This window comes from Schistocerca gregaria, chromosome 3 (genome assembly GCF_023897955.1).
Source record: "Schistocerca gregaria isolate iqSchGreg1 chromosome 3, iqSchGreg1.2, whole genome shotgun sequence".
Lineage (NCBI taxonomy): Eukaryota > Metazoa > Arthropoda > Insecta > Orthoptera > Acrididae > Schistocerca > Schistocerca gregaria.
In genome coordinates this window covers 432,511,217-432,529,488 of record NC_064922.1, presented here as the reverse complement: position 1 = coordinate 432,529,488, position 18,272 = coordinate 432,511,217, and the positions used below count along the sequence as shown (strand labels likewise).

Genomic DNA, 18,272 nt, shown 5'->3' with positions numbered 1-18,272 from the left:
TATTGCAAGCATATTAGAAAGCCTATCGTGATGAAAACTATCAACGAAATAAATATCCTTCAGACGTGCCTCACCGTATCAAAATGATTATTTCGCACAATGTTGCGAAACATATAACTAGCAACAATGAATAACTCTTTCAAATTTTGCGTACGCTATATGTCTGTCTGTGTATTGCCCCACTTTAGCTATTGTATTACTGTTGCATGAAGCAAAAGGCATACAGTGGACCACGACTTTTTCATATTTTCGTTTAGTGATGGTACTGTTAACTGTCTCGTAGCCACACTACGGCAGGGAGACTGTCCGCATCTGCTATCCAATTAGTTTTCTTCTGGAAGAATAATATCAGATCATTTCCAGACAATCATTTTTCAAAGTCATATTTGTACAATGTATCTCTTTCTGATATGCTAGGCCTTCTTCTCGGAAGGCTCCAGAACTTTTGGTCACACCCATATGTGGAAGCGTCCTTCAGAGTTTCCGGAAGTTTTTCATTCAGTGATTCAGGCAGGAATGACATCAAAATAGATGTCGCCAGCGTCACCACTGCCAACACACCGAACATGTAGTACAGGCCAGACGTTGCTCCCTGTTCACAGAAAGAAAGTGCCGTTACATTTCCTGTTATCGCTGTCAATAATTTAAAGGCTTCTGCTTCTTCGTTAACGTAGCCGTCAAATGAAATGAAAGAACACGTGCACTTATTAACACATGTTCTAGCACGACGCCTCTAATAATCAAAACAACCTGGGTCCCGTGTTCTACACCACCAAATGCTTGAATTCTGAATAAAAACCATCGGAAATGTCGACAGAAGACTTCGGGTATAACGAGTCACCCACATTATGCCAAGAGTCCTATTAAGGAGAGCGGTGGGGAGGAGGTACTTTCAAAGCTGTCTGTTTTCTTTCAGTTCGGAAACTGTTCCTAGAGGACGGAAGAATCAGCAATGATTAACGGCACAGAGATGCAAAAGTCAGTCGAAACCACTGCTTTAAAAGCACACACGTTGTATACATAGGACGCGTGACCTGAAAAACTGTCACGTCGATGTTTTGAATTGACAAGGTTCTGGATTAGTGCCACCAAGAGGGCCTCGAAGAAAAGAATCACCGAAGGAACAAGTCTACCAGTCGGAGTGTGGGATGCCAGAAAACTGAACGTGGAGGAGTACCTAGAAAATCTGAAGAGAGAAATGCAAAGAGTCAGTCTAGATATGGTGAAGTAGAATGGAAAGATGATAATGATTTATAGTAAGGATCATATCCAGAGTAGCAGAAAATGATATAACTGGAGTAGGATTCGTTATAAATAGGAAGGTAGGGCAGGGAGTGAGTTTCTTTGATAAATCAGAATTGTCCTTGTAAGCGTAGCATTCTGCGGCCGTTGTCACAGGCGATAAAATTCTTCTGGGTTTGGAACTGCATTGTCAACTATAAAATTTCGACATATCGGCGACTACTGCAAGACACCTTACTCAGGGTTTGTTGCTAACTCAGCAATAAACCCTAAGGAAGGCGTCTTGCAATAGTCGTCGAAACGTCGGAATTTTATATTTGACAATGCGGTCCGAAACCCAGAAGAATTTTATTGACCAGAATTACTCTTATCAGGTTCGAAAGGAAATCAACGCCTACAGAAACTGATCACGTACACATATGGACATCACAAGCAGGATAAGACATAAAGAAAGTATTTGGGGATATTGAACAGGTAATGCTGTAAAATGAGACGACAATCTAATAACGTCGAGTTACGGGAACATGTTAGTAGGGGAAGGAACAGGAGAAAGAGTAACGGAATAATACGAGCTTGTAGCAATGAATTACAAGCAAAGATCTCAAAGGAGAAGACTGTTTCTGCACTAAATAGCAAGCACACTATTCAAAAGGCGCAACAGGAGGTACATCTGGAGGAGTCTAGCTGGATTATATCGTGATCAGAAAGAGACTCCGAAGTTAAGTATTGGGTAGTAAGGCGTACCCACGAACATAGATATGAATAAAAATTTAGTAATGATGAAGAGTAGATTGAAACGTAAGAGAACCGTCTGGATGAATCAGTGTGGAACGAAGTTATCTATGAGCTGAAGTACGAGGAATGATGATATACATGTGAAATTCGCTGATGATAAAGGTACTGTGACAGTGAATGTCATGGTACACAAATGAAGTGAAGAGGACTGGACGTCTCTAAATCACCAAAGTTGTACACACAAACATACGTCTACAAGGCACGTAACGGCAGAGGAACCTTGTGTAACAGAAAAAGTAATTCAGATGATCAAATGAAGAGGAAAGTACAGAAATCTTTGGTAAGGAGAGGATTACAGCAACATAAGTCACTTAGGAACGAAATAAATAGGTACGGCCGGGAAGCCAAGGATAAATGGTAGCAGGAAAAATGTGAGGAAACTGAAAAATAAATATACAGCCTCCGATGAAATTAAAAAGAAAGATGGCAACATTAATAACGCAATGTGAATTTCATTAATTAGACGCAGAAGAGAGAGGGGATACGTGAAAAGAGTACACTGAAAACCTGTATGAGGGAAAGGGCCTGTCTGATGACGTGATAAATGATGAATATATGGAAGACATCGGAGATCGGCCTCGGTGGTCTCGCGTTTCTAGGCGCGCAGTCCGGAACCGTGCGACTGATACGGTCGCAGGTTCGAATCCTGCCTCGGGCATGGATGTGTGTGATGTCCTTAGGTTAGTTAGGTTTAATTAGTTCTAAGTTCTAGGGGACTGATAACCACAGCAGTTGAGTCCCATAGTGGTCAGAGCCAGCCACATCGGGGATCTAGTATTAGAAGCTGGCTTTAACAAATCACTGTAGCACAGGAAAGCAAATAAGTCGGAACGGGTGGATAGCATTCCTTCGGAATTTTTGAAATAGTTAGCGCAAGCGAAAACCAAACCACTGTTTAATTTGGCTTTTCCAGAATCTGACACCGGAGGCATACCATCAGACTTTCGAACAAAGTATCATCCACAAAATTCCGAAGATAGCAAATAAGAGTGAGAACCATGGCATAATCAGTTCTTGCATCCAAGTTGCTGGGAAGAATAATATACAGAGGAACGAAAAGCTGAAAAATAAATGTTTCATTGACCACCGATTCAGCTTTAGAAAAGATAAAGGCACCAGACAGGCACTTCTGAAACGCACTTTATAACGGAAGAGAATCGTCTGGAAGAATCAGTCTGGAAGGAAGTAGTTTATGAGCCTAAGTACGAGGAATGATGATATGCATGTGAAATTCGCTAATGCTATAAGCACTGCGACAGTGAATGTCATGGTACCCAGTTGAAATGAAGAGAAGTTGTACAGAGAAACATACGTACAAGACAGATAAGAGTTCAGAGGGAAATAGGAGTGAGTTACAGAGAAAGATGGATAAAATACAGCAAGAATCAGGAGCGAATTATAAGATTTGAAAACGAAAAACTAAGTGCTCTGATTAAAATAGTTTTAACAGAAGGATGCAGTCTTTCACCTCTACTTATCAATGTGTGCATCGAAGATGTAGTGACGGAAATAAAGTTTCAATAGTAGGATTGAAATTTGTAACGAAAGATATCAATGTTAAGATACGCTGATGACATTACGATACTTATTGAAAATAAAAAAGTATTACAGGACGTGTTGAATGGAATGGTGTAATACAAATATCGTTTGGGAGTAAATGGTAGGAAGACGAAAAAGGTGAAAAATTACTGTAAATTATTATTAAAATTAAGTGTATGCTTCACTACAGAGAAACAGAGCTAGGGAAAAATTCAAGTTTAGGAATTATTGGCGAGAAGAAAATAAAAAGAAAAACAATGTTGCAGGTATGGAAGGAATCTCAAGCAGGATAACGAAAAACATTATAAAATAAATAAAAAATATTACATGCAAAAGCATTTAGATTCATGCACCTCCACAAAAGAAGAACAAAAACCACAGAACAACTCTTCAGTCAACTCTAAGAAATGACAGAGATTATACATTAGGAGAATTTGTCGAGATGATTAACACTTTTGCCCTCAACACATTCTTCTAGAAGCCAACAAATAGGAAATGGACTTCGTGATCACGAAATGAAATTAAAAGCGAAATATATCCTACTTATAAAAAAGAGGGAACTTATACGGGATGTGACGGTCATAAACTGCTTTCGAATTGTAGGTTATTGTACCCTTGTAATATGCACCGTAAAAATGGGCATAAAACTATAATGAAACTATACCAGTATGATACAGTCCAGAAATGTTAATTACGTTTATTTATTTTAGAATAGGATTAAATTGAAGAACACGTTCAGTTTCTTAGAATACAAAGATTATTCTGATATTGAAGAAAGAAGAGACTATTTAACTAAGGTACTCAGAAAGGGGGAACGGTGTTGGGAGTACCATGAAAGCAAAGGGAAAGAAAATCTCATTTGAAACAAGGCAGCTTTTATGGAGAAAAAGGGAATTTCAGGGAAATGAAGGGGAGCAGTTATACAGAACTCCATCAAACAAATGACCTCGATGGTGTGCGAGAGAATACAGTGACATCTTTGTAAGAGACGTAACTGAGAAAAGATATGAGACAGAGTATACTTTACTTGTAAGTTGTAGAGCAATAGCCTCCTTTACACATTATTGAAGATTTTTATTAAAGCTATTGACAGTGCGAAGAATCATTAGATTTTAATCATGAATATGAACAAACTGGGTTTAGAAGTGAAAACATGGGTCATTATCAATACTTGAATGATGTTCTGAAATGGGAAATAAATAGCAATAAATTAACATTTTACCTTGAGAAAACGTTCCACATTATTTCCACAATATCTGCCCAAAAAGCATTTAAGAAACAATATATTGGTTCACCCTACACTACTGTACTGATGAAGATAAACGCCAATACTACTGCTATTTCTAGCTACCATACAGTTTTCAAAATTCTAAGCAGAAGCAATGCATAATCATGGAACGTAATTTATATACTATAAAAACCACCTTCACTTTGATGATGAAATCAATCGTAATGTTACCTTCAGCAACGATAAGCTTCAATCAAAAACGATATAATAACGAGGGTTGATACGTATGACTGAAAAATGTAATATAGTAACATTAAAATAATTTATAATTAACATCTCGAAAAGAAAATAGCAAGTGGAATTTGAGATCGTTTGTTACACCGAATAGAGTATCTTAAGCGAGTCTCTCACATGTCTGAAATGGGAAGTTCACACATAACTAGCACCAAAAATTTTGACTTGTGTAGACGAGGCACAGACTGTTAATGATAAAACTGTTAAAAACATGAAAATGGCTCACTGAGAATTGAACAGATGAGTATTATGTAATAGTACCAGTGGACGACATAAGAAAGATAAAAAATTGTCGGGGGACTGATGAAGTTCTTTTCTGATTAGAACGAAAAAAATAAAAAAATTAAAAATAGAAGTTGGAGACCACAGCTAAATAATGGAAGCTGGGTGGTCGGGTTCAGAAAAGACGCAGGCTTCTTATTAAGGCATGGAGAAACTAAGGAGAACGCATTAGTGGTAAATGAATGGTAGTGGTCATCATCGCTATAACATAACTGCTGTGAAACAGTGTAGTATCTAATCATTACCTACAAATCATCTGTATACGTACCATGTAAGCAAGGTAAGGAGGCGAACACATGACGCATTGAACAACTACGTATTCGATGGCGATGGCTATCTGCCGTATACATGTTGGGTGTATTTCAATACTCTGCAAGTTTGTTAGCGACAGCGAGGAGCTGGCACAGAACTGTAGCAACAGAGACGCAGTCGTTAACATCCACTGAGGAAATGTATCTGAACAGAAGAAAACATCGGTCTCAAAATGTAGAAAATGGCAGTACAGTTTCAGTTGTTTCTTCTTTTAAGTAAGAACAAACTATTTTTTGCTAGAATCATCAGAGGAAAAAGGAGGCTTTCTACTTACTTGCAGTCAGGAAAACAAGTACGACACACACGGCGGCAGCCGTCAGTAATATGAAACAGTGTGTTATTCGTCTCCCGATCCTGTTACCAATTATGTGAACAGCATATCCTGCAAAGAACTTCAGAATTCCTTGAGCAATGTAAACGATGAAAGGGTTCTCTCCAAAACTTCTGCTGTTCATAAGCAAGGTGAAAATAACGAGGGAACTCGCAGACCTGTTAGCAGAAATAGATTTGTTATTAATACTTATGCTAAACAAAAAGAAATATCCCTACTGAAAGCAACACATATAATAATTTTTAAAAAAGCATCGTATACAATACATACTCCATTCGGTAGCAGAGGTCTAGGAAAGAACGTCACAGAAACGTCTTAGGTTCTGATTTATGCCTTATACTCAGCTCCAAACCAACGGACCGCGACCGGTTCTGGAAACGAAGCTGCTTCTACTTCGCGCGAGGTTAGCTATCTTCACTGAAACAGTCAACCGATGCCAGAGACTCCTCCACGTTTCTGACGAGACCCTCCGGTAAGCAGGCGGCCACTGACCTTCATTCCTGGCCTGCGCGCTGTTTCCTTAAGGGGCTCTAACACCCATCTAGCGCTGGAGCTCGCAATGACCAGGGAACCTATCCCTTGAATTTCTCAGGACCTCAGCCTCAAGAGAAGAGGTGACCCACGCCGGCTCAGATGTTCTTTCAGCATGGGCGATACCTCCTTTCACCTTGCTCCCAGGCGGGACCCTCTGTTCGCCATTCACTTTCATACGAGTGTTGACCATCCAAAACGAGCGAACCAGCGGGCGAGAGGGAGCGTTGCCGCATCTAGAATCCTAGGCGACGCTGTGGGCACCACATGTGCCAAAACCTTCGTCACGGATGCCCCAACACCACCGCAGCACGTTAAATAAATGGGGTTGTGTGAGTGCTGAACAAATACTCCTGTTGCTAAATAAAAATAAACGGTACAGACCTGAAGCCATGACCGAACAGATCCGAGTTGTTTCCGGACAGTGGCCAACTTCCCCTGCATCCCCATACACTGTCTGGTTACATTAATTTGAAGACCTGTTAAAAGCTTGAATAACCACGTTTTGCTGCGCGGACCAGAGGGAGATGTGAAGGAAAGAATTCAGTGAGACTCTGGAAGGCACCGACTGGGATACGGAGTCACGCCGACTCCGGTGCCGTGAGTAGCAGCGCTAGGTTTTACGATTGAGGTTGTCCCGATCAGCATGCTCTCTTAGATTCTCGATTGAGTTTTAATCTGAGGAGGTTGGTGGCCAGGGGAGTACAGTAAACTCATCGGGGTGCTCTTCAAACCAGAAACGTACATTCTGAGGTACGAGATAAGTTTTATTGTCCTCCTGGTAGATGCCATCGTGCAGGGGAAAAAGAAACTGCATGCAGTGGTGGATATGGCTTCAAGCATAGATGAATAATCGTGTTGATACATCGTACCTTCCAGAATAACGATATCATCCAGGGAATGCCACGAAAACATCCCCCAGACCGTAACTCTACATAATGCTAGCACGTTCATTTAATGTCGTACACCCCAACGGTGACCTGATACCTGGAAGGTCACCTGCAGCTATTCGGTGCGTTCAATTGCGGTATTTTAGTACAAATTCCAGCCTTCTTCGCCGATAAAAAGTACATGAAGCCGGGCCGTGTGGCAGAGTGGGTCTAGGCGCTACAGTCTGGAACCGCGCGACCGCTACGGTCGCAGGTTCGAATCCTGCCTCGGGCATGGATGTGTGTGATGTCCTTAGGTTAGTTAGGTTTAAGTAGTTCTAAGTTCTAGGGGACTGATGACCACAGATGTTAAGTCCTGTAGTGCTCAGAGCCATTTGAACCAGTACATGAACCAGACTCTTGTTGTGCAGACCAATTCGCAGCAACATTAAGTGAACGGTAGTTGGGTAGTCACTGTGGCAGCTCCTTGGTTCTCCTGGGAGGTTAGTTACTCAACAGTTGCGCGTCTGTTCACCCGTACACTTCTCCGCAAACTGTGGTGCCCCACATTTGCCTTAGCGCTGGTTTTTGATAGCACAATTTTGTAATGCACGGTATACTTTAAGAACAGCGACAGGCGAACAGTTTATAAACTCAGTCATTCCGGAAATGGTTCCAACCTTTGACTTGAATGTCAGTGATCATTCCCTTTTTGTCATCAGATAAATAGCTTGGTTTCCGGCAACGACTGCTCTGTTTTCCGCGTCACGCGTCACCCCAATACGCTTTATGTACACTTCACTGCTTGTGCTGCCACCTGCGACTGTGAGTAGTTATTACACGTTGCAGTCGAAGACAGGCAGTAGTCACATTAGTGTGACTGGACCGTGTAGGACAAGTTTAGCCCCTTTAGCTCCTATATGTCTTTATGTATGTCTATACAACAAGCAATACAGTACTAAACTTAGCAATAGCCAGCTAGTAAACTGAGTGTGTTTATCAATACACTAAAAGGTCAATCCACGCAACACTAATGCACGAAAACTGCAAAGACACTTAAAATGACTTAACCGACAATATTTACCAAAGTTTAAAACATACATAGCATTCACGTCTTCACATAAGCACGCGAAAATTTACACTATAACAATTGCTATCTGGGAAAAGATAGTTATGGCGGCTGTTGCTGGTCTCGGTGACTGCGACTATATTCGTATTTATTTTATGTCTTCATTTCATATACTTCTCCTTACGTTTACTTTGCAAACTGACTGAGACGAAATTTTCATGTTATTACGGGTATAAAGATTCCTTTACACTCTCGGATTTGGTTGTTAGAAATACAAATTAATGAGGTAAAGCACTGTGGTTGGTTTAGCGGGAGAGCAACTACATGTCCGTCTACATCTCTTGGTTACTAAAGAAGAAATGAAGAAATACAAAGATGCTCTCATGGCAATTGTGGATGCATTGAAGTTCTCTGTATCTGAAATATTAACTTCAGAATCGTATAAAAATGGAGCAGCAGTAGATACCAGTCAGCGTATATTCATCGCTTTAAAATTCAGTTATGAAGAACAATTTTTGAAAAAAATATGGTAAATAAAGTAAGACTGGAGTCACTGAGAAGAACACTAATTAATATTGCTGTTTAACATCTCTGTTGTGTAGCTTATTTCTACAAAAGGAAAATTCTTAATAAAATTAAAAGTTTTATACAGAAAGTGAAGTCTACTAGATTCAAGTCTGATTTTACTGTTGATTAAGTAAAATGTTGGCCTAGTATAATTTCTAACCGAAACGGACAATCAGCATGACACCAAGGGCTGATTTTTTAGCAAGACAATAGGAAGTATAAATAACAGATCCCTGTGTAGCCATCTGTTACACATCATCCCCGCTGAGGACTGAACAGGGAACGTGAAAGGTAGATATCAGATTGTACAAGAAGAGGAGAGGTGAAATTGGTTAGTGACTCATATAGGTGAAAAAACTACTGAAAACAAATTTCGTATTAAAATAAGAAAACAATTTTCTTAAGACGTGGGTTGGAAACACATTCCGGTGCCGAAGGGCAATTATAGATGTGAGGATAATGGAAAGGTGGTAGAAGTGAATCTAAAGACCAAAGTTGGTAACACAAAGTTTGGAATTAAACTAGGAAGAGAAAAAGTTAGCAGAACCGTTTGTGTAGTTTAAATGAAATCTGTCTACACCAATATGTGGATACTTAAACTATTTATTCCACTGAAAATCTGTTTCATTGCTACTATTATTTTTAATGTATTTTGGTGTTTATCTGTTGCAAGCATTGTTGACACTATGAAAATATTGTCCCATACACAAGTACCTATCCAACAAAAGCACACTTGTGATCATCAACATTACATTAATCATCCAACTACTGATACTGGTCATATGTACTTGTATTAACATGCACAAAGGTAAACCTGAAATACAAATGAAATGAAATTATTGCAGGTAACAACAGCTGTGAAATTTATATAACATGCTGTCAACTGTGTAACATTCTACATAAGAAATTCATACAAAATATACTGCCGACAAAAAATTAGTCCCCCCTCTTAGACGTTTCCAATTCACTGAAGATTTATTGTTGCAACAGTGCAAATGGAGTACATGAAAAGTTTACATTTACAGACCAATAGCACAAACAATTCTGAGATTCCAGGTGTCGACAGATGCTGAAACATCCGTTAGTACGCAGTGTACTCTCCATGGGCGACAATTCAGGCCTGCAGAAACATCAAAGGAGAACTACAGTTGTAGCTTATGGTACCCCAGACCATATGGCGTGGAGTGGGGTCAGAGTGTCTTTGAAAAATGCACTCTACGAGAGAGCACTCACCAGGTCTCTGTCGTATGCGCAAATAACCATGACTTGGGTGGAGGCAGAATCTGCTTTCATCGCTGAAGACCACGGCGCGTCGATCCATTTTCCAAGTGATCCTCTGATGGCAGCAGTCGAGCCGTGCTCGTCGATGCTGTGTCGTGAGCGGAAGACGGGCTGGAGGTGACGATAGTCCCACTGCTAACGACTGTTTCGATAAAGTTCGTGTTGACACGTCTGGGCTCACATGCCGTCTCATCCGTGCTGTTGTTTCTGTACGATCTGCCAGTGCTGCCCTTGGCGGACGTCTGTGCTGCGTGGACTTCCAGAACCTCGTCTATGGGTGTGAAAATGTTAACGTGACCACTGATACTAGCGCCGTTGCACAGCTGACGCAGCACGTCCAGCTTGTCTGGCAATTTTCCGAAATGACCCTCCCACCACTCAAAAGGGCACAATGCGACCTCAGTTGGCTGTGCGTCCCTGCGGATTGCTTGCTGCTTGCTTCACACGTTTGCACCACACTGAGCCTTCTGACTGTGATCATCTCCTCTTGAAGTGTAGACACAATGGCGGGCTGGTAGTTATGCTACTACGCTATCTGTTAGTGGACGCAGCTGAAATCGTTATCAGTAAATCCACTATAGCTCAGGTGTCATATGTCGTCATCGGATCAAACTCTACGACCTCATTCCAGGTGTACGAATTTTTTCCGGCAGTGTAATTAAGAGAGACTTCAATTTGGATTGTCAATCGAAATACAGTACGCTCTCTCATACTCATTTTATTTGCCAAAGACAGAAAAGTAGGAGTTACTTTGGAATTACAGGGTCTAAAATCGGTGTAAATGTATATCTACGCAATACCTATGTTCCACGTGATACGATGATGACATGACTACCAACGACATGTAGTAAACGCTGTAGTGGTTATAGCATTTAGTTCTCGTATTAAACTAATTCGAATTGCTGTATTTTGTGAGACAGCAAATATTCTCTTAAAGAATTTCTGATATACCACACGGGAGAAGTAAACACATACATGTAGCCTGAAAGGTTCGTTTTATTGCAGACAACACGTATAATTTGCAACAATCTGAACAATTTCAGTCATCATAGTCACTGATATCTATAGAAAAATTTATAGTGTTTGAAAGGCAAGAATTACATTTGCACCAGATAAGTAACAGCGTTACTGGTTTTGTATATACTCCAAACTTCTACTGCTCCCTCTTTCATCCTCACTCTATCCTCGTGGTCGTGCGGTAGCGTTCTCGCTTCCCGCGCCCGTGTTCCCGGGTTCCATTCCCGACGGGGTCAGGGATTTTCTCTGCGTCGTGATGACTGGGTGTTGTGTGATGTCATTAGGTTAGTTAGGTTTAATTAGTTCTAAGTTCTAGGGGACTGATGACCTCAGAAGTTAAGTCTCATAGTGCTCAGAGCCATTTGAACCATTTGAATTTTGATCGATAGTCGATACAGGTTTGTAGTCTGATCCTGATATTATTGAATCTACACAGTGAGAAAGTACTAAAGAAAATGAAAGAGAAACTTAGAAACGGAATTAAAGCCGACGGAGAACGAATAAGATTGTCTTGAAGAAAGATTTATTATGATGAAAGTCAAACAAAGAAAAACAATGGTAACGGAGTGTAGTAGAATTAAATCAGACGATTCTGAGGTACTAATTAGGAAATGAGACTCTAAAAGACGTAGATGAGTTGTGTCATTTGAACATTGAAACAACTAATGATAGCCGAAGTAGAGTTTGGCAATAGTATGGAAAACATTTCTTAAAAACAGGAATTTCTTAATATATAATATAGACCTGCCTGTTACAAAGTGTTGTCTGAAGGTATTTGGAGTGTAGCTTTGAGCTGAAGTAGGACGTGGACTGTAAGAAGTTCAAACGAGAAAGGAATGTAAGGTACTGAATTGTGATGCTACAGAAGAATGCTTGGATGGGTATATCACGTGACTAACTAGGGAGTAGTGAATAGATCTGTCAAGAAAAGAAATTTGTGGTACATTTTGAATGAAACAATTAGTTGGTTGATAGGACTCATTCTAATACACCACGGAATCATGAAATTAATACTGAAGGGAAGTTTTGGGGGTAAAAATTGTAGAGAGAGACCAAGCGATGAATTCAATAAGTAGGTTGAAATGAAAGTAGGTTGCAGCAGTTATTCGGAGACGAACAGGTTTGCACAGGATAGACTGTCGTCACGAGCTGTAGCAGATCAGTCTTTGGACTGAAGACCACAACAATGGCACTCTTTCAGTGGCCCACATTTATCTAAAGATAAAAGAGGAAACTAAAATATTATGTAGTACTGAAAGATGTAGTAGTTCTGATAAGTGTCTAGATAAATTAAGTTATTATTTTCATTTCCTTTCTTACAGAATGAGAGAGGTTTGTAATCTTCTCGTGTATTCAGCCTGGAGACATCGTCTAAATCAGTGGTTGCCAGTCGTTTCTATTCAAGAGCCAACACTGACATTGTGGAGCGGTCTGTCTGGCTGCATATGTACCGATTTCATTACTGAATGGTAACTTATGCGAATTAGTGTGTTATGAGCCTCCAACAGACTAGCTATAGAAAAGGCGCAATAAGTTGGCTGCTGGCCCCCAAGTACTGATCGGCAGAAGTCGGCAGCATTCGAAACACTTCGTGTCGACTCTTCTGTTTCATAATGTTGCCAACCAAGAGACCCCCAAAGGTGTGACACTGTAATTGCCTAAAGAATTGTTGTTGTGTGAGCAGTTGATTAATTGATTCACAACAGTAATAGTACTTATATTTAAATTTGTTATGGATTATGCAACTCGATCACAAACATTTACTAAATGCTTTGAATGTAATTTTTCTTCTACTCATTGCGTTGCATTACAACAGGTTTATTAATTCCACATTCCTTACCACAAATATGTGTCGCTTTTTAAGATGGCCGTCTCTATAATGCGCATTGACGACTGCATTTTGCTTCCATAGAATGTATTCGCATTTGCGAATATGGACAACCATCAGCTGTAAAATGGAATGACGATAATGAAAATTTGTGAAGGACCTTGCCCGAACCCGTATTTCCCGCTAATTGCTGGCGGTCGCCTTACCATTTGGCTACCCAAGCACAACTCAAGGCCAGACCCAAACTACCATATGTCGTCAACCATGTGTCTACAACCTGCACCGTCACACTCGTTATGTAGATTCCCGTTCAGGGGAGACATTTTACTTGGAAGTCGCTTGCCCGGTGTCGGCGGATAAATACAATAGTCGAATGCCTATGTTACTCCGAACTGCTATACCCGAAATGTTCCTTGGACGTGCATGCATTAATGTATTCCATACCGGCTATAAGCGCCGCAGTTCCAGTTCTTTCCGACATGCATGCGTGTTCTGAGGATCTTTGCATTTTAATTCAGAATAACACAGGCACTTCAAAATCGCATTTCACTTCCGTTTGAAATTTGTATTATTGCATCTGATCCGTACGAGGCACACACTGGCATGAGTTGTTAGCAACGAGATATAAACAGTAAAACATCCCCCACTCATATCCTCTAAGGAGCAGTGAGGCTTGTTAACGGCTCTGCCCCTGATGTAAACGGCCAACTTCACTTGACTCGTAGCTGATAACAACAAATAAAGAACATCTTAAAATATTATTCTCTATGTATTTCTTTATTTGTTGCTGATTGTGAGCAGGAAAACTACTTTCTTAAAAAGTTCTCAATGTTAGCTGACATTTCTGGATACAGCCGTTAGTGGCTGGATGCATAGCGCTACAAAATACGACCGTTAACCGTGGACCGCACGCACACTTCATTCGGGCCGCAGCTTTGATGACCGCTGGTCAAAGTGCTGCAGTATTTCAGTAATTTGACTTTGTTGCCGTATCCTGAAGCGGCCCTGACGGCTGGTTATCTACACTACATCTACATGTATACCCGTCCCTCAGCCAGGTGAGATCGGCGCCGAGCTACCCTGTCATGGCACACTCGGGAAGGTTCGCTGGTCAGTTCTTCAGCTGGCGTGGCGTAAGTCGCTGTTTCCACAGACTGCCATAGTGCTCGAGGTCGGGACTCAAGCTTTACTGAAAAGGGGACTGACATCACAAATTGGTCCAAAATTATGGTATATGCAGGATTTGGCCAGATATATAGTGGAAGCTCCAATGTACGAGCGTTTAGGAAAAAATTGCATTTTTTGACTCAGATCAAGTGCGGCATGAATCACTTAACTTAGCGTAGTTTACTCGCAGTGTTTGGTGTTGACAAACAGTGCACAACGAGAATCCGAGGATAGAGGGCTTTTGTCAGTATGAGGGAACTTTTCCAATTTTAATTTTTGTTTTCAATTTTTACTTTACTTGCAGTGCACATAAATGTTACGTTTACTAATATTTTCATGAAACATCTCGTTTAGGCAGATTTCATGACACACAAATGCTGACTTCTTGATGTTTTATTGTGACCGGTTTCGTTCATAAACCACTTCCGTGGTCTCGAAAGATGAATCTGCAGTCAACATTGCACATCAGAGCTAAAAGTACCATTCATTTCGTATATTACAGGATGATATCTGTGTGAAGAACAACTAACTGAAGAGAACGAACCCTAGCTGGTCAGTTAGTTCCTCTTCACACAGCTAGCATACCTATAATGTTCGAAATGAACAATACTTTTAGCTTTGATGTGTAATATCGGCTGCATATTAATCTTTCGACGACGATGAACATGGTTTATAAATGAAATAGGTCGGAATAAAATATAAATAAAGTCAGCAATTGCCTCTCATGCATTTTATAAAATATTTTCGCAAAAAAACACGGAAAGGAAAACAGGAAGAAAAACTTGGGATTTGAACTAAATTTTCCAGGAAGGTATTGTAAGGCGTACAAGAGAATTTCGTAAACACAATTACATACTTTTATTATTTTACAGTTGATGATTTACTCATGCTGAGGTGATATTCATTGTAAAAACAGGGGAAAGCAGTAACTTTCTCGGTATGTGATACAAACGCCGCATTTTTACAAATATATGGTTGTTTCAAAGTTTCTATAGAGAGGCAGAAGCTTCTCTCTCATCCCACAGTTTGCCACATAACCAGGTGTAGTGCGTCATTTCCCCAAACATTAATGAGAATAGCTGGTGATGTTCTGTGGACGCACTTTCTTTTCCTCCTTCTATGATATAAGAGCAGCTATGAAGTTCTCTGATCATATTCTCTACCTGATGATAAAAACAGACATGGAAGTGTTGCACTAGCGGAGAGCATACGGCAGAATCAGTTTAATACTGCTCGATGGCAATTCTTCTTCATCTCAAAAACTCTCGTAGCATAAATGTGGATTCGATTACCTCCCCCCCCTCCCACCACCACCACCACCACACCCACAAGGCTATTAAAAGAAGAAATTGGTGTCTTCCATGTAGGGCTTCATCATATCAGTAAAACAAATATATAAGTTGTTGCTAAGTCCCCACATTTTGATTGTTGCAGTGTAAGCAACGAAAAAAATGTAAAATAGCGTTTCGACCCCACGATGCACGGGTTACCGGACTGTTTTCAATCCGCTGCACCAAGCGATGTCCGCAAACTACATTAAAATAACTGGGTCATGCCTCACTCGACCTAACGCAACAATGATATTTTTTTTTTCTAAAGTCTTGGCCCTATGGAGCTCTCGCTTGTGTTACTTTCATATCTCGCCAACCCCTGCATATGCAATAAATATGGACGAAATCTGTGATGCGTAGGCTCTGTCCGTTGTTAGGAGGAAACCACTGACTCTGACAACTCATCATGCACCTCCTCCACAGCGCCAAGCTTCCCTTTACAACCAGTTTTATAACTGGATCCTATAAGACAAAAATATGAGGCTGTTGTTTGAAATGAAGGTAGTCTGATACCGGCTTGCATCAAATTTACTATCTAGCAAAACAAGCGAAGTTAACTTCTAAAAAATTTTGATTATTCATAATAAATTTGACAAAAGGAGTAAGATTAACTTTAAGAACTAACTATATCACTGTGATAAAAAATGCGTCATTACGTGTGCACAATTCATAACCTGCTACACTGAAATCGTAGTTTCTTAGTGCAGCGGTTCCTTTTAAAACAATGGTAATGACGTTAACCCTTTTTAAGTTATGCATATTTGCTTCTATGCCTTTCATTTCGGAAAGAAGTAATAGGTAAAACGAAATCAATAATAATTTAAAGTAATTACTGTCCTTTAAGCTGAATGTAAAATACTATGATTTAATTTCTGTTACCTGCTAATCACAAGAAGAATTGTGTTTTTGAAAAGGTTCCTGTTCGTTAAGATGTTTATTATTCCCATATTGGGAGTTCTTTGATGACACAAAAATTTAAGCTTCATTGTGGTATCAGGAGGTAACGGCTTTCCATTTGTTGCCGCCACACGTTCGAGAATCTTCAGCGCCTCATCAGGACGCCCTTTGCTTAGTAGCCATCTAGGACTCTCGGGTAAATACCTAAAGAACAAAAACGTAAATAAATAAAAAAGTAAACACGATTACAACATTCCCTTCCAATACATTTGAAGCAAATGCCAATGATCATCTCAAATAAATAAATAACGTATGTAATAAATAATCCCAGCTGAAATAAAATTGTAGGATCGTTGGTTCGTTTTCATTAAGTATTAAACCTGTAGCTTTGATTAAACGAAATAGTAAAAAACGAAGAAACTTTCTAATATCCAGAAAGCTTCAGATACGAAGTCAGTTGATGCAGTGGAGCTACTCTACGAACTAGCTACTTTCAAGTTTAAGGTAAAAGATCTAGTAAAGAGCACTGAATCGGCTTCACATTTGGACATGTTGAGGGTATGAGTAAGAGTTAAGGGAAGTTTATCACTACACCGAAACAGCTGTAAGGAGTCTTAAGATAACTCCAGTAACGGCTTCGTCTTGTGAAGCCGTATTTAGCAATTTAACGGTAATAAAGTAACTACGTAAGGTCAACCATAGGCACAAGCAGGCCGTCAGATTAGTTATCCTGTTCACAAAATCCGACACTGCTGTTAAAATTTATTTCAATGGCATAATGAATGGGTTGATTTCGCTGCAAGCAAGGTAATGCAAAATAAAATAATAAGAAAAACCAAACTGCTACAATGGAATATTTCCCCATTAACTGGAGCCCTTTTCCTTATACTTCTGTATCGTACACGATTGTGCTCAATTAGTAATTTAGGTAGTAAAAAACGTACTACAGTCGCAAATTATTTCTAAGGGCTACCAAGTTCGGAACGCTGTACTGTTCTCAGGCCATCGCCCGGCCCACAGTCGTCACACTTTTTCCCAAAGGAGGTGTGCCAAACATCTAACTAAGCTGACGGCTACGTGAAACGAAATGGACTGAGGATGGTACTGTGCGCTCAAAATCAGTAATCACTGGGCACAATAAATAAAATGCGACTGTAGACACAAACATGTACTTTCTCAGCACTGTATTTGTCGCTCTTTCACCTATAGTACGTCGGGAATATGTAATCTGTGAAGTATTGATCACTTATGGGGAACATATAAAACGTCTTCTCTACTATACATCACACAACTAATGTACAGTTGCTGCCATAAACAAAAAGTTACAGACTTTGTCCTACTTTCAACTTTCTTAGAATAAAAATGATACATTTAGTTTGTTATATGCAGCTTTTTTTCATCAGTACATTCAATTAATAATATTCTTCAAAAATGACTGAGTGTTATTAAACCCCCTTAAGAAACTATCAAAAATGCTAAATCTGCATCAAATAATTTGGAGGGAAGTAGTTTTGTGAGGTTAGGAACAGGGAAGGAGGAAAGAGAGCTTTGGCAATTTTGCCATGGCCGCTTTATTACCTTGGAACGTCTTTCAACAGAGTTGTCACACTACAGAAGGTCTTGCATCCCTCACAACTTTGCTTGATACATGCATATCAAAGGTGTAACATAATGTAGCAGTGCTGGCCAGAC

The 18,272-nt window shown here is 40.0% G+C and overlaps 1 protein-coding gene across 3 annotated transcripts in view; it reads right to left on the bottom strand.

Annotated features, from left to right (window-relative positions):
* Nucleotides 1-296: 296 nt before the first annotated feature.
* The window catches only part of LOC126354402 (solute carrier family 22 member 7-like), a 68,644-nt gene continuing 50,668 nt past the window's right edge, over nt 297-18,272 (bottom strand). For 2 of the 3 annotated variants that reach the window (XM_050004011.1, XM_050004012.1), the window contains exons 6-9: nt 16,563-16,784; nt 5,967-6,181; nt 5,649-5,836; nt 297-592 (exon numbers count right to left, since the gene is read on the bottom strand). In XM_050004011.1, the coding sequence (XP_049859968.1) occupies nt 368-592; nt 5,649-5,836; nt 5,967-6,181; nt 16,563-16,784 (850 nt within the window). In that variant the 3' untranslated portion in view covers nt 297-367. Of the gene's footprint in view, nt 593-5,648; nt 5,837-5,966; nt 6,182-16,562; nt 16,785-18,272 lie in introns of those variants that run through there. The other variant, XM_050004013.1, reaches the window with a different exon arrangement.